A 21,112-nucleotide genomic window follows, 5' to 3' on the forward strand; every position below is an offset into this window, starting at 1 on the left:
GATGATGGCCGTGTACCGATCGGCGCCTGCAATGGCCGACCTTGTCTCTCGAACGAATCTTGGAGAAAATCTGGCTCCCCAGTAAGGCCCAAAGGTAGGTGACCTGATGAGCCGTACTGTGTAGATGGCCGGCGCGACTGCACCCGAGACCAGGTCGATGGGGAAGTCCAATCAAACCCCAAAGGACTTCGATGGCCTTGCTTTTCTGCCGATGGCCAACCGAAGTGACGATTATCGGTGGAGGGATGAGGAAGCTGGTTTTCGAAAGAGAAGGTCGATGAGGGCCGCGGAGACAACGATTCCCGGCGCACTGTGCCCAAGATGGAGGAAGGATCGATGGGGTCATGACGAGGACTGAACTGGTTGTATCCTGTGCTATGATCGGAGTTTTCACTCGATTTGAGCAGACCGTGTCCGCTGCCGAATCCAAACCGGCTGGGTGAGAAAATGCTGGAGATGCCTGCGCGACGCGAGGGAAGATGGTCGGAAGAGCTGTCTGTTGTAACACCTGCTGTGTTGCTCCTGGGGAACAGAGACATCGGGTTCGCCCAGTTGCCTGTATAGCTCAGCCGACGACGTCTAGCCCCTATGGGATCCATCTCCTCCAAATTACGGGGGAACGACTGACTTTGTCCTGGTTTCAAACTGCCCAGTAGAGGTGGCTCGTCTGCCAATGTCTTGCCGCGAGGACGGTGGAAGCCAAAGAGCCCCGAAAGCCTGCGCGACGCACTTTTAGGCGCCTCGCCTACATCCAAATTCACCGGTTGCGATTCAACATCTTTGGGCAGGGTCTGGTTCTCCGGACTAGCGAAGAGGCTTTCCGGCCTGCTTCCGGTGGAGTCTGGCGAAGGTGGCCCATGAGGAAACTCTAGCGCAGTGCTTGGTTGTTCGAGGTTGGAAAAGCGAGAACGGATGGCCGGACGGGGGAGTTCGGGCGACTCCTCGTCTCCGAGGAGATCGGACGGAAGAAGTGCGTCGGCGCGAGGGCTCATTTGAGGGTTTCCAAGCGACATATCCAAGTATCCCCTCGTACTATCCGACTGGCCCGAAAGGCTCGGGAGGGTCATTCCATTGTTGATGTTGAAGAAGGCAGAAGTCGGGCCAAAGGTGGGAGACCCAGTGGCAGGAGGGTTGTAGCTAATGCCACCTGAGAATGAAGGCTCGATGGCCGTGAAATTCATCGGAGATGAGACATTACTGGCGAGTGAGCTGCGGTGTCGACGTGGGCGAATAGTCGCAGTGTTGGAGAGATCAAGATCGAGAGCTGGGAGAGAAAAGGGTCCTGTGCTGCCGGTACGTTGGGTAGTTAGCCACTTCAGGCGCTCCTGCGCTTCTTGGTACTGCTGCTGAGCCTGTAGAGCCAGTTAGAGACTATGTCAAGAACCAAGCTATTGTAGATATACTAACCTGGGTATGGAGGTTGACAAGGGTAGCATAGCGAGCGTGAAGATTGCTCAATTTGATCTCCCACTGGCGGGCTCGCTCATTGTCAATGCGATCCAACTCCTTTCCATCCTCGCTATCTGCTTCCTGGTGGGTTTGCCTCTCCTCCTCCAGCTTCTTGACACGTCCGCCCTTGTCTTGGATTTCGTCATCGATGACCTTCATCTCTGCCTGCTCCTTGGCAATCTTCTCCCGAATCTCATCTCCGCGCTGCTTTCCCTCCTCTTCCAGCCGTGTCTTTTCCTCTTTCGACTCCGCTGCTTCACGGTTCATATTCTCAACCCGCTCCTGCCACCGGACGATATCGGACTTGCGCTTCTTACGCTCAGACTCCTTCTGCTGCAGGAGTCTTTCACGCTTCGCCTTCTCACTCTGCACTGTACGATTGACACTTTCCAGTTTGTAAACGTGCTTCTTCAGGTCGCCGCTCGCTTCATCCTTTTCTTTGACCCGCTTTTTCAGTTCGTCACGCTGTTTCTCAAGTTCCTTCAGAAGAGCAATGTGCTCGTCTTCTTCATCGGTAGTTTGCTTCTCGACGGTCTCGTTCTCGTGCTGCAGGGTTTTCAATCGGTCGGCAAGTTGTTCGAGAGTCTCGTCGTGATCGTCGTTCGTGGTGCTCTTTTGTATCTCCTCCGCATGGCCATGCGAGACCTCCGTCCCGCTCGCTGCAGGAGACGGTTTCCGCCCGGCTGAAGATCGCTTGGCTTGGAGCTGTCCTCCGCTGTGCTCCCGAGACATCACGGGCGCCGAGGGGGCAGCAAGACCAGCGGTAGACCGGGGGATGGACGCCCGAATGGTAGGATTGCCGACCGTAGCATTCTGTTGGGTTTGCGACAAGGGCAGAGACTTTGTGCGCACATGGATGATTGCACTTGGGGTTTGGAAGTTCGCAGCACTAACTGAAAGAACGCAGATATGATAGATACTTCCGGGAACCAAGTTCAGGATTTCGACTGCAGTTTCCGCTCGTTTCGATTCGCCCACTGACAACTCATTAGTATCAACAGAAAGAGATTCGAGGGAGCCATTGCCGAGGGTACCCTTAATGCCGTTCAATTGGATGATGTGCTTGTGGATGGAATTGTGGAATTCGGGTTGTTTCCAGGCGATGCGAATTTCACGGGCGGTAATCTCTTCGAGGGTGACCTCTGGTGGCGGAGGAATATCCAGACCGAGCTTTTCAACTAGGACGTCGTTGGGGGTCTGGCAGACCTGCCACGCACGGTACAGTAGCCTTTGAGAGAAGTTAAGTTTAGTTGTGCGCTCTCTACACTCTAACTGAGACCTTGCGACCTACCAGATCAGCGCCCAGAGAATGGTGACAGCCAGGAAGAGAGCCATGACGCCTCGCACCCTCACTCGGGGAACTACGCTGGGGTAGGCGTCGAAGGAGAGAAACAACGGCTCATACATCCCAGCGTCCGACACCCATGGAGAGGGAGAAAGGAGGGAGGGGACTGGCAACCTCGTCGAGGGGCAGTGAAGGGTCAGCAAGCAGACGATTCACCTAGATAATCCGTGAGAGTCGAGGAGGAATTAATCCGATGCTCCGCGGAGGGCTGCCGAGAGAGGAGTGGGACAGAGTCACCTGACTGAGATAGCTGACTACTTTGCTTGCTGACTCAGCTTTGAGTCAACTGGGTGTAGATCATGGGATGTTCCAGACTAAACTACTTTAGGACATTCCTCGAAAAATAGCCTGCGCCAGCCGGAAGGGGCCTAGTGCCCGCTTGAAGCCGAGGAAGGCAGGGAAGAAGCAGCCTGGAGCACATGACGGACCGCCCGGCCGGGGAGAGACAGACGAAGCGGTTGGGCTGTTGAGCCTTCTTGCAGGTCCCAACAATCATAGAATCGCCTTGTGCTAACTCCTTCTCCCATTTCGCTGTCCTATCTGTCTCCCTTTGTTGTCTATACGCCCTGCTGGTGCTGCAGGTTCCACTCGCTTGGTTTCGATCGTGGTCAAATGCTTGCATGCCAACTCATTCGCTTTGCAAGTGACCGTCTCTCGTTAGTGATTCCACTTCGGCGCATGTCTATCGGGCATTGTCACATGGGCCGTATGTAGGCGGCAATTCCTGCACCTCCGCCGTCTGACCTCCGATCCCCCTCTCTATCTGCTGTGTTCTTTGTTTTGTGCTTCGCCTTTATCGTTTGGGAATTGTTACAATATTCTCCAGGGACTTTCCCTGTCATTCTCGCAGGATGCAGTACGTCCGAAGTATCAGTGGTTCCGTCTCCAAGACGTGGAACTCCATCAATCCAGCCACCTTGAGCGGGGCAATCGATGTGATCGTGATTGAACAAGAGGATGGTTCGTGGTTTGCCTCTTTTTCTGGTCAATCGAACACTAATCTCTCGTATAGGAACTTTGGCTTGTTCACCTTTCCATGTTCGATTCGGCAAATTCTCTTTGCTCCGCCCGTACGAGAAGAAGGTACCGTTCCCGCATCGATCCTCTCAGAAATCCCATATAACTAAGACGTTCAAGGTGGAATTTTCCGTAAATGGTGTCAAGCAAGACTATGCGATGAAGCTGGGCGAAGGCGGAGAGGCCTTCTTTGTCTTTGAGACAACAGACGACATTCCCGCCTCGCTGCAGACTTCGCCCCTGGTTTCTCCAAGCAGCAGCCCCAAGATGCGCAGTGAGGAGAACCTCCCTCCATCGCTCCAGGAACCCGATTATTTGGATCTCGATCGATCATCTACGGGCAATCTAGATGGAAAATCTTCAACAGCCCTTCCGGTGCTGTCGAGGAGTATGCGGGCATCGAGCGATTTAGGTGGGTTCTATTGCTGACTTTCATATATCATGTTATATCATGTTATTGACATCCATCTGCGACAGGTACCCTTACTCCTCTTTCACGGTCGCCGGATGACTCCAGTCTGGGCAGGTCCCGACATGGCTCTTTCGGCGATACTCCCACCAAAATCGACCGAACGGCTACGGATACAGTGCTGTTGACTAAGAGCCGCTCCAACAGTGTCAGCGTAGCGGACCAAGTATATGGGATGCAGTCCTCTGGCGCCAGCGCCACGAGCGATGATCTGGGCCAGGATGGTCGTTCGCGAAGCCCTCCGCCATTAACTCCCGAAGAGGCGATGTCTCGTGCCGTCTCGCTATCGAAGAAACTCTCCGGATCGAATATTCCGTCTCACGTCACCGAAACAGGAGACCTCATGCTCGATATGACCGGGTACAAGAGCAGCGAAGAGGACGCTCTGCGAGCGGAAGTTCTTGCGCGGAAGATCCTTGCAGAGGAGTTGGAGGGCCCCTATGACATTGGGGCTCTCATCGGGGCTGACGAACATGGGAACTTGTGGATCTACAGTAGCGAAGAAGCAAAGGAGGCTGCCAATCGCCGCGCCACCTTTAATGCGATGCGACCAGGCTCCGCCATGAGCGAGCATGCCATCTCCGACCCAGGATATCACAGTGACAGCGACAAGTCTCTGCAGGACAAGCCGCTACCCAGCCGGCACTATCGCACCCAGTCTGATGTCCAACCCGGCTTCCCAACCCCGCCGCAGTCACCGACGACAGAAGCCCAAGAGCCAACTCGAAACTATGCAAAGACCCTCCGTCTCACGAGTAATCAGCTGAAGGCCCTGAACTTGAAGCCTGGGGCGAACAGCATGTCGTTCAGCGTCAACCGGGCTACGTGCACGGCAACGATGTATCTGTGGAACGGGAATATTCCCATTGTAATCTCCGATATTGACGGAACCATCACCAAGTAAGTGTTTTCGACCTGGGCTGTCGGCAGTCGCTAATAGGTTGTAGGTCTGATGCCCTGGGCCATGTGTTGAACATGATTGGCCGTGACTGGACGCATGCTGGAGTGGCCAAGTTGTATACTGACATTGTCAACAACGGCTACAACATCATGTACCTTACAAGTCGATCAGTTGGCCAAGCAGATACGACGCGGGCCTACTTGTATGGAGTAAACCAGGACGGCTGGCGACTGCCTAAGGGGCCGGTCATCATGAGTCCCGATCGAACCATGGCAGCACTCCGACGAGAAATCTACCTGAGGAAGCCCGAGGTGTTCAAGATGGCTTGCTTGCGGGATATCTTGAACTTGTTTAATGGGAAAGAGAATCCCTTCTACGCCGGGTTCGGCAATCGTCTTACTGATGCGCTGAGTTACCGGTCGGTGAACATTCCATCCACCAGGATCTTCACGATCAATTCGAATGCCGAGGTCGTCCTGGACCTTCTCAGTCTTAATAAGTACAAGAGCAGTTACGTTTCGATGACGGAGCTGCTGGACCATTTCTTCCCGCCGGTGAGTCTGCTGGTCCAGGCTGGCGGCGAAGAATATACCGACTTTACCTATTGGAGAGAGCCTCCGCCGGACTTGGAGGACTTTTCCTGCACAGACAGCGAAGCGGAGGAAGGAGACCAAGAGGAGGAGGAAGGAGACCAAGAGGAGGAGGAAGACGAGGAAGAGGAGGACGAGGAGTATGACGGGGAGCTGAGTGACGAGGAAGCAAGTGATGTCGACGAGGATGAGGCCGGAGAAGAGCTCGGGGCGAGCTACATCTCGCAGGACTCGGTCGATGGATCTGAACTGGTGGACAGTCTCAATCTCCATGCTGCCGATGAAGAAGAGATCGAGGACGAAGATGAGGTCGCCTCGGAAGAGGAGTTGGACCCTCCTCGTCCAAGCCAATCCAACCCTGGCTCTCCCAAACGCTGAGGCAGCAAAATGCATCAACTGCATTATGATGGCGAATTCATAGGCCAGGGACTTGACATTTATCGCATGGATGAGGTGTTTGTGTTATAGAATTGCATGATGGGCGTTTGCACGGTCGCATAGCCATATTATTACTCTTGTTGGGCGGCACATAATGTATGATAGTCGAGACACTAAGTTGCACAGTATAGAATTGTTGCATCATCAAATTCTTTTCTCTTGATTAATCTACTTTCTGCTCCTCCTGCTGCAACATCACGTACATCGACGGTCCCAAGTGCTGGGAATCGATCACCTGCCGAAGGCGGTCTAGCGCGGACTTGCCTGGCCGACCGACTCTCGCTTTGCCTCCATCGGCAGCTTTCATCTCCAGCTTCATCAACCGCAGCAACCATCTACCCTCGCGCATACACTCATCTACACCTGTATCGGATACTGCGAATCCCATTCCGAACAGTAGGCGATGCCAGCACCCACCAATTGACCAGCCTCCGAAGCGCGTCGCTACACCTACTATCCCGTCGACGACTACCACCTCACCCATCACCACCCTCAATATCATTCAAAATGGCCTCACCAAACCACGCGCAACCTCCCACCACTCAACCCATCACACCTCCGGCCGAACCATCAAGCACCCAACCCACCGCATCCCAAAACACCACCACCACCACCACTACCGCCCCGGCCGCAGGACCACCAACAACAACAACCGCAACCAACAACCCCAGCACCGCACCCGCCGCGAACACCAACCCCAGCGCCCAACCGACCCAAATCCCCTCCACCTCCCTCAAAGACAGCGGCAAATCGCGACGTCCGCGCGATGTCCGACTCATCCATATGCTCCTCTCCTCGCTGGGAGTAACAGCATACCAAGAGCGCGTACCACTGCAACTTCTCGACTTCGCCTACCGCTACACGTCCTCGGTGCTGCAAGATGCCGTGCATCTCGCGACAGAAGGCTACGCTGGTGGTCCCGAGGCCGCTGGTGGTGGTGGAAGCTCCCGCGCCGGCGCGTCCGAAATCAATACTGTGTCGTTACCGGCGCTGCGGCTGGCTATTGCGTCCCGACTGCATTATCAGTTCCAGGCGGGATTGCCGAAGGAGTTTTTGATGGATGTGGCGGCGGAGAGGAATCGTGTGGCTTTGCCCGGTGCGAGTCGTGGGTTTGATAGTCAGGGGATGGCGAAGACGGCGGCGGCGAATCAGAGTGTCGTTATGGGTGGGATGAGGTTGCCGCCGGAGAGGTTCTGTTTGACGGGTACGGGGTGGAATATGAGGGAGGAGTGGGAGAGTGAGGGCGAGGAGGAGGTCGAAGAGGCTGGGGATGCTGGGAGGGAGAATGGCATGGGTGGTGGTGGTGCTGGGGGTGGGACGAAGGTGGAGGAGGGTGAGGGGGGTGTGGATGAGGAGGAGGATGGGAAGATGGAGGATTTTTTTGGGGAGGATACGGCTATGGGGGAGGGTGATGGGGATGGAGGGGATGGGGATGGGGATAAGGATATGACGGATGTTTAGATATCAGTTGAAAGTGGGAGGGTGTGTATCTGCATAGAGGCGTTAGGGCGCAGGATAACTAGTTACTACTACCACTACCTACTTAGTACTTTGGACAGGAGGACGGGAGATTTCAATTCATCTATTCTTTCTTTGCTATCCTTTTCCTTTCCCTTTTCCTTTCAACATCATGCACCCATCATCTATCGTCGCTCCATCCATCACATCACCACCACCACCACCAATAACAACTACTTACTATACAAGTCCCAATGAACACACACTAAGTCTGTAAATGCCAAACAAAACGCCAAAACCAGCAGTATCAATACAAAAGAAACGAGGGGGAAAAAAGAGGAGGATAACCCTATATACGCCAACCCACAACACAGCACACAACCCCATCCCCCATCCCCATCATACACATACACACCCACCATCTCACTTCTTCTCAGCAGCAGCTTTCGCAGCAGCAGCCTGTCTCTCCTGATCCTCCCTCATCATGCGAATGACCTCCTCCCTCCGTCTCTCCACCTTCGCAAGCTCCTCCTCCTTCGCCTTCCTCCGCTCCTCATGCGTCGCAAACCACTCCTCCCTCGCCCGGTCTTCTACCTCCGGCTTCGCATGCGCTACCATGCACGAGTTCATCGCTAGTCGTTGGTCCCGACATACCCATGTTGCTGTTATTGTGCGGTTGACGGCGCATTCGGCGAATGCTATACCAATGGGCCCCCCAGTGATTAGTATGCGTTGCGAACACTTTTTCCCTTCGGTTTCGAATAAGGGAATTGGGATTGGGATTGGGATTGGGATTGGGGTATATGGGGGATTGGTTCTCACCCTTGATTTCAGGCGCACAGAGAGATCGCACGCGCTTGTAGTAGAGTTGCTTCACTTCTGCTTCTTGGGCGGCGGAGAGGGGGAGGGGGTTGCGGAGGTTGTATTTTGGTTTGGTTGTTGTTGAGTCGGGTTGGGGGGTTGTGGAGGACATTTTTGGATTGGTGAGGAGGTTGAGGTTGTGTATGTATTGTATTGTATGTATGTATGTCTTTGTAGAGAGGAGGAGGAGGAGGAGGAGGAGGTGGTGGTGGTGTCAACCTGTCGTGTATACGAGAGAGAAGCAATAGCGCACTGTCCGGACACGAAGGAATAATTGTCGTCGTAAAAATCAATCCGAGAATCCGACATAGGGTATCAATTCATCACCAACATATAACCACCAATTGCCCTCAAAAAAAGAAAGCCAGGAAAACAACACCAATGATCATGCGGTTGTCTAGCACAGCTAGAATAGTTAGAATCCAGCGGAGAAAGAAGTCGGACGGGTTGGTCGGCAACTACCCGGTTGGGTTTAGTGTCCTCCGACTCCGACTTTTCATTACTTTCTATCTATCTATCTATCCCCGTCCTCTTACCCAACAATCAACCAAGTACTTTTTTACTCCCTTCACAAAGTCCCTTTACGCAGGGAGAGAAAAAAAAAGGGGGATTTATCATGTCTTCCATGCGCAATGCCGTTCAGCGGCGCAACCACCGCGAGCGTGGTCAGCTCGAAGGTCGTGAGAAATGGGGTATTCTTGAAAAGCACAAGGTACATACCTCTATTTCTCTATCTTGCCATTACATGCTAACACAATGACTGTATAGGACTACTCCCTCCGCGCGAAAGACTACAACACGAAGAAAGAAAAGATCAAGCGTCTACAAGAAAAAGTCCGCGACCGCAACCCCGATGAATTCGCCTTCGGAATGATGTCGAGCTCGTCCGCTCGGCAAGGCAAACACGGCGCCGCAGGAAATCGCGACTCGGCTGCTGCGCGTGGTCTCAGTCACGACGCTATCAAGTTGCTCAAGACACAGGATGCGGGGTACCTGCGGACAGTCGGGGAGCGGATCCGGCGACAGATGGAGAAGTTGGAGGAGGAGGTGCGGTTGCAGGATGGGATGAAGGAGTTGCTTGATGGGGAGGAAGCGGAAAATAAGAAAAAGGAGGAGGTGGTGGACGACGATGATGATATGGACTTCAATTTTGATTTCGGGGATGATGATGAGGTGGATCAGAAGAAGAATAAGAAGAGCAGGAAGTTGGTGTTTGCGGATGATCGGAAGGAGCAGAGAGTGTTGAAGAAGAAGAAGTTACGGGAGGAAGAAGACGATGAGGATGATGACGAGGAGGACGAGGAGGATTCGTTTGGGAAGCAGATGATGAAGAAGTCGAGGAAGCAGTTGGAGGCGGAGAGACAGGCGCTTGTAGAGGCCCGTCGGGCTCGCAAGATGAGAAAGCGTGCGGCGGAGGCGCGGGTCAACAAGCTCAAGGCGCTGCAGAAGCAGTATAAGGAGATTACTGCTGCGGAGCGCGAGTTGGATTGGCAGCGCGGTCGGATGGATAATGTGGTGGGTGGCACGAATAAGAATGGTGTCAAGTGGAAGATTCGTGAGCGGAAGAAGTGATTTATTGTTCCTTTCATTTGGTTTGTGGCTTGTTTATTGTCCATACTGCTACGGCAGTTTATGATTCTGCGTTGCATCGGTGGTGGGAAAAGTTCCGTGTCTACTAGAGGCGTTCGAGATACCATTAATGTACAGTGATCATCAAGACCTTTTATTGCTATGCTCATATTACATGCGTCAATCGTAAACCGCTGGTACAAATCATGCCTGCTGCTTCTTCATGTGCGCCACGCGGATGCTCACGGCCCGCTTGTGCGCATCCAGTCCCTCCACTGCTGCCAGCTGCTCCACCGTGCGAGACAAGCCTAGCAGACCGTCTGCCGTCAGGTTCGAGCTGGTGATGTGCTTGAGGAAGGAACCCAGGTTCACACCGGAGTACTGCTTAGCGTATCCGTAGGTCGCTGTGACTATTAGCTTGGTTCACCTATTTAGTTTGAAGAGATTGGAAAGACTTACGCAAAGAGTGGTTGACACCAGCAGAGTAATCGCCCACACTCTCCGGGGTCCACTGGCCGATGAACACACTACCAGCGTTCTGCACCTTCTCAACTGCCGCCTCGGCGTTCTGGATCTGCAGAATCAAGTGCTCAGGGGCGTAGTCGTTGCTGAGAGCCATGGCTTCCTCGAGGTCGCGCACAACGAAAGTGACCGAGTGCGCCAGAGAGCCCTTGACAATGTCCACACGGGGCAGAGCCTTGGCCTGGACGTCAACCTCCTTCTCGATGGCCTGAAGCTGCTCCTCGTTCAAGTCAATGGCAATGAGGATGACCTGCGAGTCCACGCCGTGCTCGGCCTGACTCAGCAGATCAGAAGCGACGAAAGCAGGGTTGGCGTCCTTGTCCGCAATCACCAGCACTTCACTGGGACCAGCGGGCATGTCAATGCTGACACCGGCGGAGGTATCGTTGGCGACCAACATCTTGGCGGCAGTGACGAACTGGTTGCCCGGACCCAGGATCTTGTCCACCTTGCTGACGCTCTCCGTGCCGTATGCCATGGCAGCGACTGCCTGAGCACCACCGGCAAGCACGATGCTTTCAGCACCGACCTTGTGCGCAACGTAGACAATCTCAGGCGAGATGCTGCCATCCGCGCGAGGAGGAGAAGCGAAGACCAGCTTCTTGCAGCCAGCCACCATAGCGGGAACACCCAGCATCATGGCGGTCGACGGCAGAACGGCAGTACCACCGGGGATGTAGAGACCGACGCGCTCAATGGGACGAGAGAAACGGGAGCAGACCACGCCTGGCATGGTCTCCACCTTCAAGCCCTCGTTGCTGTCCTTCTGGGCGCTGTGGAACTTGGCAATGTTGGAGATACTGACATCAATGGCCTCCTGGGTCTCGGGGGACAGCTTCATCAGCTCAGGCGGGAAAGGAGCGCTAAGCACCGGGGAGGTCAAGGAAGTGGCCTTTTCGAACTTGTGGGTGTACTTGAGCACGCCGGCGTCACCGTTCTTGCGGACGTCATCGATGATGGGGCGAACGAGAGCGACGATGGCATCGTTGGACTTCTGAGAGGGACGCTTGAGGTAGTCCTGCACGACATTCTCGGGGGTCGAAGCGGTAACAACGCGGGTCATCTGCATGGGCTCATCGGCCTTAGGAGCGGGCTCAGCAGGCTTAGCGGGCTCTGGAGCGGGCTTCGATTCGGCCAGACCAGCCTTCTCTGCCCAAGGGCCCTTGGCATCACCCTTTCTCCTCTTCACCTTCAGACTCTTGAGGTCCAGGTTCCTCTCCACATCCTCCAGGCTAACACCCGCCGCGACGCAGCGAGTCAGAGCGAAGTAGAGAAGATCCGCAGCCTCAAAAGCAATCTCTTCCTTGGTGTTGGCGCGGCACAGCTCATCAGCCTCCTCCATGATCTTGGCCTGGGTGAGCTTGGGCTCGTTGAAAAGGCGGGCAGTGTAGGATCCGGCGGGCGCATCAGCCTTGCGGGCTTGCAGGGTCTTCTGAAGACGGGCGAGACCATTGTAGGGGCCGAAGCAGCTGGCGGTTCCAAGGTGGCAGAAACCTTTATAGATGGTTAGTAAATTTAAGTGGACTGGGAACTCTAGACTTACCTCTGCCAATCTGGTTAACAACAAAGACCAAGCAATCGCTGTCGCAGTCGAAGCCGACGCGGATCAGCTCCTGCACGTCTCCGCTGGACTGACCCTTGTACCAAAGACCACGCTTCCGGCTCTGGTACACGCCGGTGCCAGTGCGGAGGGCCTCAGCAATGCTCTCGTCGTTGCTCCACACCAGTCCCAGACATGTTCCACGCTCATCAGTCACGGTGGTGGCGTACAGGCCGTTGCTCTGGTCTGCGACAGCACGAGCAGCAATGAGAGAGGCGGCGACGATCTTGCCGTTGGGTTCCTTGTGCTCAAAGGTCAATGCATCGGCCGACACAACGCTGACGCCGCCCTGGGCCAAGGTGTCCTTGAGCGTCTCCTCCGTGGGGATGCTAGTGTATGTGCGGTACAAGTTCTGGGCTTCCAGGTTCATGCCAAGCTTCTCAGCGATGGCCTTGACGGCAGACGAGTCGGTCGACAAGCCAGCATCCTTGTGTTCGGTGGACTCGCCCACCCAGGTCTTGAAGGCATCCACCTGGCTCTCGGCAGCATAGACGACGAGACGTGATGACGGGACGGACTGTTCTTGAGACAGAGCCGTCAGTTGGTTGAGGGAGATGAAGATCTTGGCAGCGCCGGCATTGAGGATATCGACGAGGTCTCCAGTGGAGGTAATGGCAGTAGCGTCAACGTAGACATCAAGGAGGCGGAAGTTGCGCTTGAGGAAGTCTTCAGCTTGAGCGAGGCTGGAAACCTTGACGAGGACGCGACCGAAGTAGGCGATCTGCTTGAGGGAGAGGCCGGAGGAGGGGGAAGCGGGGTCGTATGAGACGAGGAGGGGAGTGGCCATGATGGATGGATGGGAGGGGAACTCTCTAGGGGAATGTTCAAGGAGAGAGAATCAGAAGTAAGATCCCCAAGACGGGGAAAAAAACAGCAGTTGGACAACTGGGGAAAAAAGACGCGAGAGACGAGCGAGAGAAAGTGAGTCAGTCCGTCCGGGGCGGATCGGGGCAAAGATAAAGAAAGACTCCGCCTGCAATTTTCTTCCTGTTCTTTTGCCCCGCCATCGGAGAGGTTCTCACCGCCCGCCACAAATGCCCTGCAATTGATTGGATTGGCAGTGTTGAGATGCCTTCATCCATGGCTGACGGTCGCACAGAGTTAATTCCGTTAGGCAGACATCGGGTCTGGCCATGTTCCTGAAGCTTGTTGCTTCAATGGGAGTTTCCTACTGATCCTGTTGGCGGGGTTGGCATGTCCCGGTGAAATCTTGTGGGATCCCGTCAATTCCCTCCACCAGATTCAATCTAGAGTTCTGGTCTAATCCAGTTCATCACTAATTCCGTGCGGTCACTACGGGCCGATAAATCTCGGAGGAATTACTACGCAGCTTCAAATGAATGGGCGAATATCCTCCGAGTGCTGTCACCTCCACATGTTGTCATAACTTACGGCATTGCATCCCGCATTCGGTCGGCCCCAGTGCCGATCGGGCGCGCTATTACTACTACCTGATTACCTGCTCCTAGATGTCAGATCATAGATTGACAGTCCTTTCCACTGCCTCTTCGCAGTGCATCACTTCAATTCGAGCATCCTCATCAGGTCGATCTTCTCTCCCGAATGAAGACAGTACATCCAACCAACCAGAAGCAACATCGATACCCACGTATTTACCATTTGGCTCTCTAGCGAGACAGCAGTTAGAAGCCCAGGTCATATATCTCCATACCAGTGAAGTGTGTTGTATTGGCCACGTCGTGAGCAACTCGCCGATATGGCTGCCAGGATATCATTCTTAGCGGCAATAGTATCAATAGTATTGATACCCCCAGTACCAATTACAGTGTCTCATAATTTTTGTGTGAACAGAAACCAGGCGCAAGATAATGTCTTTGGTAGTTACCCTTTGGGTGAGAGTCCCGAGGCAGCACCATAGCCCCTTCTGGGAAGTGGCCAAGGGTCAAAAACCCTTGATGTATCCCATTCCAGGGAGAGGGAATATTCCCTTCATTCACAGAGCAAGCCAACGAAAAAGTTTGATGAAACTGGTGACCAAAGCTGCCCTGCAGTGCTAATATTCTAGACGCTCTGTCAACGTCCAGGTAGATCACTTGCAATTATGAAGCACATGCGATGTTTCTGCAAGTAGACTGGTGACCTGATGTAGTAAACTCTAACCACACAGCCGAGGACACCCCGATCTTGAAGGGTCCTGACATCTGAAAGCGGGGATATAGTGAAGTACTATTTGGGGTTGTCAGCCCACGCCCAACCCCAGGCATACCTTGTCAAGGCAAGCATCTGATGCAGCTTGTGTGAGACAGGGACAAGAATATCGTATGGCTCGATCTAACCATATCGAGAACGGCCCAGAGATATTGACCCTTAGTCCAGGCGATCACCTTTGGCTTTTTCGATTTCAAACCTACTTTCCACTAGTCGGTCTGAGGTCTCCGAATCTCCAGGCGATCATCTGCCCATCCTCATCATCTGCTATGCGGACTGACCTGCCCGAATGATCGACTAAATAGTCCTCCGTACTGGCCATCGCGATGTGACTGTGACACCTCGCCAAGTCTCGAGTTGAATTAAGCGCCCACCCGGAAGTATCTGATGGGTATGAAGTGAGGATGGAGTACCTGCTGGGTTGCCTGCACGGCCAGCCAGGAACAGGTACCGATCACATCAGGAATACCCCTCGGGGACCAGCAGAGGAATCCACCCTTGCATAGCTGGCCCTCCAATCGGAGGCTCAGATCGGCGGAGGTGGGCCCAAAGCAGCTTAGCGGACTGGGGCTTGGCCCCGCCCAGGAACCAGGGACTGCTGGCTGCCTTTCCTCTTTGGGAAACTCCAGGGCCGCCTCCATCTTCCCCTGTGCCGTCATTGTATGCAAAGCAGTTTTGGTGTGTGTCCTCACACTGGCACTCTCGATGGAATCCTGCAACTAAACTAGTAGTCTGCGGGTCTCCCCCAAAATGGATGCAGCATAACTCTCCTTCTCAGCCTGATCCCGTCTGCTTCTCCGCATTCTTTAGCCGGTAGATCGTCTTATTTATACCCGATTCCGTCCGCTTGTTGACGTGCTCTCATTCTTGCGTCCTGTTTTCGTGGTCTGTGCAAGACCAGTTTGGTTTTTTATTTCGGGTCTGCTCACTCGGTTGTCACTCATTTCGCCAAACCATGCATCTCCCCTCGCTTTCCTTGTCCCTGACGGCCTTGGCCATCGCCAGTCCTTCTGCCGCTTATCCTCACTTTGGCTCCTCCCAGCCCGTCCTGCACAGTAATTCCGACACCACTCAATCGCGCGCAGATGCCATTAAGGCTGCCTTCTCGCACGCCTGGGATGGCTACCTCCAATACGCGTTTCCTCATGACGAGCTGCATCCCGTGTCGAATGGCTATGGCGACTCCCGGAATGGCTGGGGTGCCTCGGCCGTGGATGCACTCTCCACAGCAGTGATCATGCGCAATGCCACCATTGTCAATCAGATCCTGGACCACGTGGCCAAAATTGATTATTCTAAGACAAACACCACCGTGAGCCTCTTCGAGACCACCATCCGTTACCTGGGAGGCATGCTGTCCGGATATGATCTGCTGAAGGGGCCCGTGTCCGACCTGGTGCAAGACTCGTCGAAAATCGACGTGCTCTTGACCCAATCGAAGAACCTCGCCGATGTGCTTAAGTTCGCCTTCGACACGCCTTCGGGGGTTCCGTACAACAACCTCAACATCACCTCAGGGGGGAATGATGGAGCCAAGACCAATGGTCTGGCTGTGACGGGTACACTGGCGCTGGAATGGACGCGCCTGTCGGATCTTACGGGTGACACCACGTATGCCGACCTGAGCCAGAAGGCCGAGTCGTACCTCCTCAACCCGCAGCCCAAGTCTGCGGAGCCGTTCCCCGGCTTGGTTGGAAGCAACATCAATATCAGCAATGGACAGTTCACGGATGCGCAGGTGAGCTGGAATGGTGGCGATGACTCCTACTACGAGTACCTGATCAAGATGTACGTGTACGACCCCAAGCGGTTCGGTCTCTACAAGGACCGCTGGGTGGCCGCGGCGCAATCGACGATGCAGCATCTGGCGTCGCACCCCTCGTCCCGCCCGGACCTGACCTTCCTGGCATCCTACAACAATGGAACTTTGGGATTGAGCTCGCAACACTTGACCTGCTTCGACGGAGGTAGCTTCTTGCTGGGAGGCACCGTACTGAACCGGACGGACTTCATTAATTTCGGTCTGGACCTGGTGAGCGGGTGTCATGATACGTACAACTCGACGTTGACGGGAATTGGTCCGGAGTCGTTCAGCTGGGATACCAGCGACATTCCCTCGAGCCAGCAGTCGCTCTACGAGAAAGCCGGATTTTACATTACTAGTGGCGCGTACATTCTGCGCCCGGAAGTGATTGAAAGCTTCTACTATGCCTGGAGAGTTACCGGGCAGGAAACAGTAAGCTTGAGTCCTCATTCTATTAGGTCAATAGTAACTAACAACCTCTTAGTACCGGGATTGGATCTGGAGCGCATTCAGCGCCGTCAACGACTACTGCCGCACCAGCTCCGGTTTTTCAGGTCTGACAGACGTGAACGCGGCCAACGGCGGCAGTCGGTACGACAACCAGGAGAGTTTCCTGTTTGCCGAGGTGATGAAGTACTCGTACATGGCGTTTGCGGAAGATGCGGCCTGGCAAGTGCAGCCCGGCAGCGGGAACCAATTTGTGTTCAACACCGAGGCACATCCAGTGCGGGTGAGTAGTACATAAATGGGTAGACATTGTTAGAGATGTGTATGGTATCAATAGAGACATGGCATTCAGCAGAATACTATCTGCCTTGTTCTAATAATACTCTAGACAAGAAACCCCCGCAAACTCGCTCATACTCTCTCCCATTCTTTATCCCATTCAGTAGATCCTCAATAGATGATAGGTGGTCCACCGCCCCACCCCCATACAAAATAGTCGGTGGCGCCCCACATCCAAAGATGCGCACATTTGAGCAGCTTTGCTTTCAGTGGTACCTTGGAGACCATGTCCAATACATGCTATCTATGTGTTTACGTACCTTGGGGGCTAGACAATATAGACATAGAAGCTGTGGTCCCTATTTCTTTCTCTCCATAAACAGGACATCTTCCATCTATACTCTCCTCTCTTCTTACGCATACACCCACCAACTCCAAACTATACAGAATCTCCTCCCCGAGTATAGTGTGAATAAACAAAACCCCAAGGAACATTTATCAGAAAAAAGACACTGAAGATGTGCGGCCCTTCCCGCCCAAGCTCTGGCTCTCTCATCGCTGTTATCTTCCCTTCATCATCATCATCAACAACCTCTCCTCCCTCTTCGCCTTCATCACCCTCCTCAAATGACTCCACATCACCAACAACAAACCCATCATACTACCTCTTCTTCAAAAACACCACACACCCAGCAGCGTCAGATACTCAAACAGGAAAAGAATCGAGAACAACAACAACAAAAGCCCTCTTCCGCATCCCAGACCCTCTCACTCGCAGATCATTCCAGGAAAGTGCGGCGGTGTATATGCGGATTGAGTATGCAATATCCTATTATATCCTATCTCTTTGCTCTATCTGTGTGTGTGAATAGTTTTACTGATCTCGTGTGGTGTATGTAGGAAATACGGAGATCTCACGGTGGAGAATAATACATCTCCCCCGTTACATTATTTCCGGTTACCGATGATGAAGATGCATGGGGGGGAATTTGAGGTTACCTTGCCGGAGAGGTTGGAGTTGGGAGTCTCTGAGAGGGGGATTGTGGGGAGGTGTGTGAGGGTTGGGGTTAGTGATGATGGGGTTGGGACTGGGATTGGGGTTGTGGATATGGGGAGGGGGGTGGTGGGGTATGATTGATCTTTTTCCTAGATTGTTTTGTTCTCTCTGTGTGTTGTTGTGCGCTATATGGTTGTTGTTGAGATATGGGATAGAAGGAAAGGGATAAGCAAATCAATCATGTATGTGGCTGTTATAGACAGTCTGTTGATAGATACATAGAGAGAAGGCTACTAACTACAACTTCAACGAACCCAGTTCATCGGTACCATTCAGATACCGATGCTCTGCTTCTTCCCAGTTAATCACCTTCCAGATGTTCTGCACATAGGAAGCCTTATTGTTCAGGTACTACACCACGCCACCCATCACATTAGCATCACCCAACGCAAGTAAATGGGAAAAGGGGTCCCTCACCTGCAAATAATAAGCATGCTCCCACATATCAACCCCAAATATCGGAATCGGCCCAGTCACCGGATCTTGATCCTTCGTCGTAACAATCTCGAGGAATCCCTTCTTCCCTGAACTCACCAGCCAGCCCCATCCACTGCCCTGGATGCCTAGCAGAACTGCCTCAAACGCATCCGTGAAGTTCTTGACTGATCCCCACTGCTTCTCAATAGCGTCTTTGAGAGTCGGGGCGGATTGCTCCAGCTTAGTGGCCGGGGAGTCGTAACGAGCCAAGTTCTTCCAGAACAGGGAGTGGTTGATGTGGCCGCCGCCGTTGAACTTGAGTTTCTGCTGGATGCTGATGAGCTGGGTGATGTCGTTGCTGTCGAGAGCGGAGGCTTGAGAGGCGAGGGCCGCGTTGAGGTTGTTCACGTAGGTTTGGTGGTGCTTTTTGTGGTGGAGTTCCATGATTTGTTTCGAGATGATGGGTTCGAGGGCCTGTTGTTGATGAGATGGGGAAGAAGGGAGAGGAGGGGAAGGGGGAGACATACATCGTAGTCGTAGGGGAGGTCGGGGAGGGTGTATTTGGAGGTCATTTTGGCTGTTGGAGTGTTCAATAGGTGAGAGGGCGGTGATGTTGTTGGAAGAGAAGAGAGGGAGGGAAGATGAATCGAACAAGACGGAAGGATAAGAGGGGTAGTTCAATCATCACGACATTATGAGGGCATTGTCATCCTACAAGGTACTCTTCTCCCACCAATCCGAGGAGTGGGGGATGTGTCCAGATGGGGACCTTGCTGCGCACGATTGAGCAAGTTTCGATCCCTGTCATTGGCTGTGAACAGAGAGAGTGGGATGCATTGAATGATATCACAGAGAAATTCTCCCTTTTTGGGCGATCTTCGCTGAGCACCTCATAATAAACAACTCTCAGGGAAGTCCCTGAGGAAATGGACTGGAGGGGGGCTTTCACTTCCATCCATCTGAATAGAGTAGATGGAGGGTATCTGCACTGGCCAATCAGCATTCCCCCATCCCCCATACTTGCTTCAATTCCAGACTAACCAGGAGCAGCTAGACAAGTATCTACAAGGAGTAAGGTGGTAAAATATGCGTAGTGGCCAACTGTCACATACCGTGCGGGGTTGAGATGTTACAGCCTCGGATGCTGGTCGGCAACCAAAAAGTCGAGCTGATCAGAGTCGATACATAACTTCTGTAGCCTCGTCTCACTCCGCCCCGTCGTAACTCTCACATCCACTGTCATTCATTCATCATGTCTGCCTCTGACCAGGTTCAGCTGGACAACTTCCCCACCATCTTCTCCCTGGAGGGAAAGGTGGCCCTCGTCACTGGTGGCTCTCGCGGTCTAGGTCTGCACACTGCCAGTGGGTAAGACAGAAGCAATCGCCCCAGAACGAACCAGGATCTTACCAATTGATCTAGTCTCCTCCAATCGGGCTGTTCCAAGGTCTACATCACCTCGCGCAAGGCGTCTGCCTGCGCCGAAGCCGTTGCGGCCTTAAATGCGCTCCCCAACAAACCCCCGCACGCCACCGCCATCGCTGTCCCCGCCGACAACTCTAATATGGAGGAGCTAGACCGGCTCGTCGCCGAGGTCTCCAAGACCACCTCCCATCTCGACATCCTCTTCGCCAACGCCGGTGCAACATGGGGCGAGAAATTTGATACCTACCCAGAGGACAAGTTTAGCAAGGTCATGGACCTGAATGTGAAGAGCGTCTTCTACACCATCCAGAAGTTCACTCCCCTGCTGACGGCACGGGCCACCCAAGATGACCCGTCGCGTGTTATCGTAACTGGCTCGACTGCAGGCATTACACCGGGCAGTCTAGGCCCCAGTGCAACCTTCAGTTACTCTGCCTCCAAGGCAGCTGTGTTGCATCTCGTCCGGAACCTGGCCGTCGATTTGGGGCCCCGACACATCCTGTGTAATGCCATTGCGCCAGGATTCTTCCCGTCCAAGATGGCCAATGGGCTGATCAAGATCAAGGGAGGACTGGAGGATCTGGAACGGAGGTCGCCAAACGGAAGGCTGGGCAGGAAGGAGGATATTGCGGGTTTGGTGGTCTTTCTGGCCAGTCGGGCAGCAAGCCACATGAATGGAGCTGTGATTCCCATCGATGGGGGGAATCATTTGGCGCGATTGTAAATGATGATTGGGCTGAAGTATACGCGTCCGAGATGTAGCAATGGCCTGATCGTTAGACATGGATGGAAGAGTCTCCATCGCAAACGGGTGTCGCATCAAGCCACTGTTTGGACTTCTGCTTCTGTTGGGTGGCGAGGAATGCTACCCTGTGCTACCAGAGAAATGGAAGCAGTCATCAAGAGATTGCTTTGAGTAGTAGCGTAATTTTTTCTCTCTGATTCTGCCTACATATGGGGAGCGTCCTCCCTTCCATCCATCACCCGACGGCATGCCTTTTCTTTCCTTTTGGTAGCTCCTTATATATACGCTTGACCAGCAATAGTCTCTCTTTATACACCCACACCTTACTATTAGTATATACAACAGTCTTCTGAGCTTGCTTGTGAATTTTGCACCTCAGATTCATTGTCACCGTCGACATCGCCCCTCATCATATTTCAGCCGACATCAAGTGACTTACTCGATAAACCTCGAGCCTTTCTGATTTCTCAACTTTCTATTTGGAGAGAGCGTCAAGTCGACCATCTCGGCGTGCAATCAAGTCTCGGACATGGACCTGAAGAAACCTGGG

General features: G+C 53.6%; 9 protein-coding genes across 9 annotated transcripts; 6 read left to right on the plus strand and 3 right to left on the minus strand.

Annotated features, from left to right (window-relative positions):
- The first annotated feature begins 3,291 nt into the window (after positions 1–3,291).
- BO85DRAFT_391448 (putative lipin Smp2) lies at positions 3,292–6,372 on the plus strand. The gene is made up of 5 exons (XM_025656808.1): positions 3,292–3,754; positions 3,807–3,877; positions 3,932–4,223; positions 4,289–5,180; positions 5,228–6,372. The coding sequence occupies exons 1-5, from the start codon at positions 3,646–3,648 to the stop codon at positions 6,147–6,149; spliced, it is 2,286 nt and encodes a 761-aa protein (XP_025518008.1). The 5' UTR covers positions 3,292–3,645; the 3' UTR covers positions 6,150–6,372.
- A 473-nt stretch (positions 6,373–6,845) lies between these two features.
- Positions 6,846–7,628, plus strand: BO85DRAFT_330151 (putative transcription initiation factor TFIID, 31kD subunit; the record flags this gene model as incomplete). Its single annotated transcript, XM_025655440.1, has 1 exon — positions 6,846–7,628. A coding segment is annotated over one exon (783 nt), but the record flags the coding sequence as incomplete, so codon positions are not given.
- A 131-nt stretch (positions 7,629–7,759) lies between these two features.
- Positions 7,760–8,927, minus strand: BO85DRAFT_446668 (uncharacterized protein). The gene is made up of 2 exons (XM_025659552.1): positions 8,490–8,927; positions 7,760–8,365 (listed from the first exon to the last, which is right to left on the minus strand). The coding sequence occupies exons 1-2, from the start codon at positions 8,638–8,640 to the stop codon at positions 8,091–8,093; spliced, it is 426 nt and encodes a 141-aa protein (XP_025518010.1). The 5' UTR covers positions 8,641–8,927; the 3' UTR covers positions 7,760–8,090.
- A 112-nt stretch (positions 8,928–9,039) lies between these two features.
- On the plus strand, positions 9,040–10,262 carry BO85DRAFT_391454 (rRNA-processing protein UTP11). The gene is made up of 2 exons (XM_025656809.1): positions 9,040–9,240; positions 9,297–10,262. Exons 1-2 carry the CDS (start codon positions 9,145–9,147, stop codon positions 10,098–10,100), a joined length of 900 nt encoding a protein of 299 aa, XP_025518011.1. The 5' UTR covers positions 9,040–9,144; the 3' UTR covers positions 10,101–10,262.
- BO85DRAFT_466711 (histidine biosynthesis protein HIS4) lies at positions 10,232–13,158 on the minus strand. Its single transcript, XM_025662139.1, has 3 exons — positions 12,163–13,158; positions 10,557–12,113; positions 10,232–10,501 (listed from the first exon to the last, which is right to left on the minus strand). The coding sequence occupies exons 1-3, from the start codon at positions 13,004–13,006 to the stop codon at positions 10,302–10,304; spliced, it is 2,601 nt and encodes an 866-aa protein (XP_025518012.1). The 5' UTR covers positions 13,007–13,158; the 3' UTR covers positions 10,232–10,301.
- A 1,889-nt stretch (positions 13,159–15,047) lies between these two features.
- Positions 15,048–17,064, plus strand: BO85DRAFT_517687 (glycoside hydrolase family 47 protein). Its single transcript, XM_025664926.1, has 2 exons — positions 15,048–16,624; positions 16,677–17,064. Exons 1-2 carry the CDS (start codon positions 15,344–15,346, stop codon positions 16,935–16,937), a joined length of 1,542 nt encoding a protein of 513 aa, XP_025518013.1. The 5' UTR covers positions 15,048–15,343; the 3' UTR covers positions 16,938–17,064.
- Positions 17,065–17,335: 271 nt separating this feature from the next.
- BO85DRAFT_446673 (uncharacterized protein) lies at positions 17,336–17,735 on the plus strand (the record flags this gene model as incomplete). Its single annotated transcript, XM_025659553.1, has 1 exon — positions 17,336–17,735. A coding segment is annotated over exon 1 (299 nt), but the record flags the coding sequence as incomplete, so codon positions are not given.
- Positions 17,736–18,133: 398 nt separating this feature from the next.
- On the minus strand, positions 18,134–19,239 carry BO85DRAFT_446674 (superoxide dismutase). The gene is made up of 3 exons (XM_025659554.1): positions 18,920–19,239; positions 18,393–18,866; positions 18,134–18,326 (listed from the first exon to the last, which is right to left on the minus strand). The coding sequence occupies exons 1-3, from the start codon at positions 18,962–18,964 to the stop codon at positions 18,213–18,215; spliced, it is 633 nt and encodes a 210-aa protein (XP_025518015.1). The 5' UTR covers positions 18,965–19,239; the 3' UTR covers positions 18,134–18,212.
- A 405-nt stretch (positions 19,240–19,644) lies between these two features.
- BO85DRAFT_366129 (oxidoreductase, short-chain dehydrogenase/reductase family) lies at positions 19,645–20,541 on the plus strand (the record flags this gene model as incomplete). Its single annotated transcript, XM_025655767.1, has 2 exons — positions 19,645–19,760; positions 19,815–20,541. 2 exons carry the CDS (start codon positions 19,645–19,647, stop codon positions 20,539–20,541), a joined length of 843 nt encoding a protein of 280 aa, XP_025518016.1.
- Positions 20,542–21,112: the final 571 nt, after the last annotated feature.

The sequence above is a fragment of the Aspergillus piperis genome (genome assembly GCF_003184755.1).
Source record: "Aspergillus piperis CBS 112811 unplaced genomic scaffold BO85scaffold_4, whole genome shotgun sequence".
Classification (NCBI taxonomy): Eukaryota; Fungi; Ascomycota; class Eurotiomycetes; order Eurotiales; family Aspergillaceae; genus Aspergillus; species Aspergillus piperis.

Excerpts from the sequence above, each read along its gene's own strand:
- BO85DRAFT_391448 (XM_025656808.1), top strand. The coding sequence starts at position 3,646 with ATGCAGTACGTCCGAAGTATCAGTGGTTCCGTCTCCAAGACGTGGAAC. Across the intron at positions 3,755-3,806 it reads CGTGATTGAACAAGAGGATG|GAACTTTGGCTTGTTCACCT; the intron begins GTTCGTGGTTTG and ends TCTCTCGTATAG. Across the intron at positions 5,181-5,227 it reads ATTGACGGAACCATCACCAA|GTCTGATGCCCTGGGCCATG; the intron begins GTAAGTGTTTTC and ends AATAGGTTGTAG.
- BO85DRAFT_446668 (XM_025659552.1), bottom strand. The coding sequence starts at position 8,640 with ATGTCCTCCACAACCCCCCAACCCGACTCAACAACAACCAAACCAAAA. Across the intron at positions 8,366-8,489 it reads CTGTGCGCCTGAAATCAAGG|CATTCGCCGAATGCGCCGTC; the intron begins GTGAGAACCAAT and ends CCATTGGTATAG.
- BO85DRAFT_391454 (XM_025656809.1), top strand. The coding sequence starts at position 9,145 with ATGTCTTCCATGCGCAATGCCGTTCAGCGGCGCAACCACCGCGAGCGT. Across the intron at positions 9,241-9,296 it reads GTATTCTTGAAAAGCACAAG|GACTACTCCCTCCGCGCGAA; the intron begins GTACATACCTCT and ends ATGACTGTATAG.
- BO85DRAFT_466711 (XM_025662139.1), bottom strand. The coding sequence starts at position 13,006 with ATGGCCACTCCCCTCCTCGTCTCATACGACCCCGCTTCCCCCTCCTCC. Across the intron at positions 12,114-12,162 it reads TGTTAACCAGATTGGCAGAG|GTTTCTGCCACCTTGGAACC; the intron begins GTAAGTCTAGAG and ends CCATCTATAAAG. Across the intron at positions 10,502-10,556 it reads TGGTGTCAACCACTCTTTGC|CGACCTACGGATACGCTAAG; the intron begins GTAAGTCTTTCC and ends TAATAGTCACAG.
- BO85DRAFT_517687 (XM_025664926.1), top strand. The coding sequence starts at position 15,344 with ATGCATCTCCCCTCGCTTTCCTTGTCCCTGACGGCCTTGGCCATCGCC. Across the intron at positions 16,625-16,676 it reads GAGTTACCGGGCAGGAAACA|TACCGGGATTGGATCTGGAG; the intron begins GTAAGCTTGAGT and ends ACAACCTCTTAG.
- BO85DRAFT_446674 (XM_025659554.1), bottom strand. The coding sequence starts at position 18,964 with ATGACCTCCAAATACACCCTCCCCGACCTCCCCTACGACTACGAT. Across the intron at positions 18,867-18,919 it reads ACCTCCCCTACGACTACGAT|GCCCTCGAACCCATCATCTC; the intron begins GTATGTCTCCCC and ends CATCAACAACAG. Across the intron at positions 18,327-18,392 it reads AGCATGCTTATTATTTGCAG|TACCTGAACAATAAGGCTTC; the intron begins GTGAGGGACCCC and ends GGCGTGGTGTAG.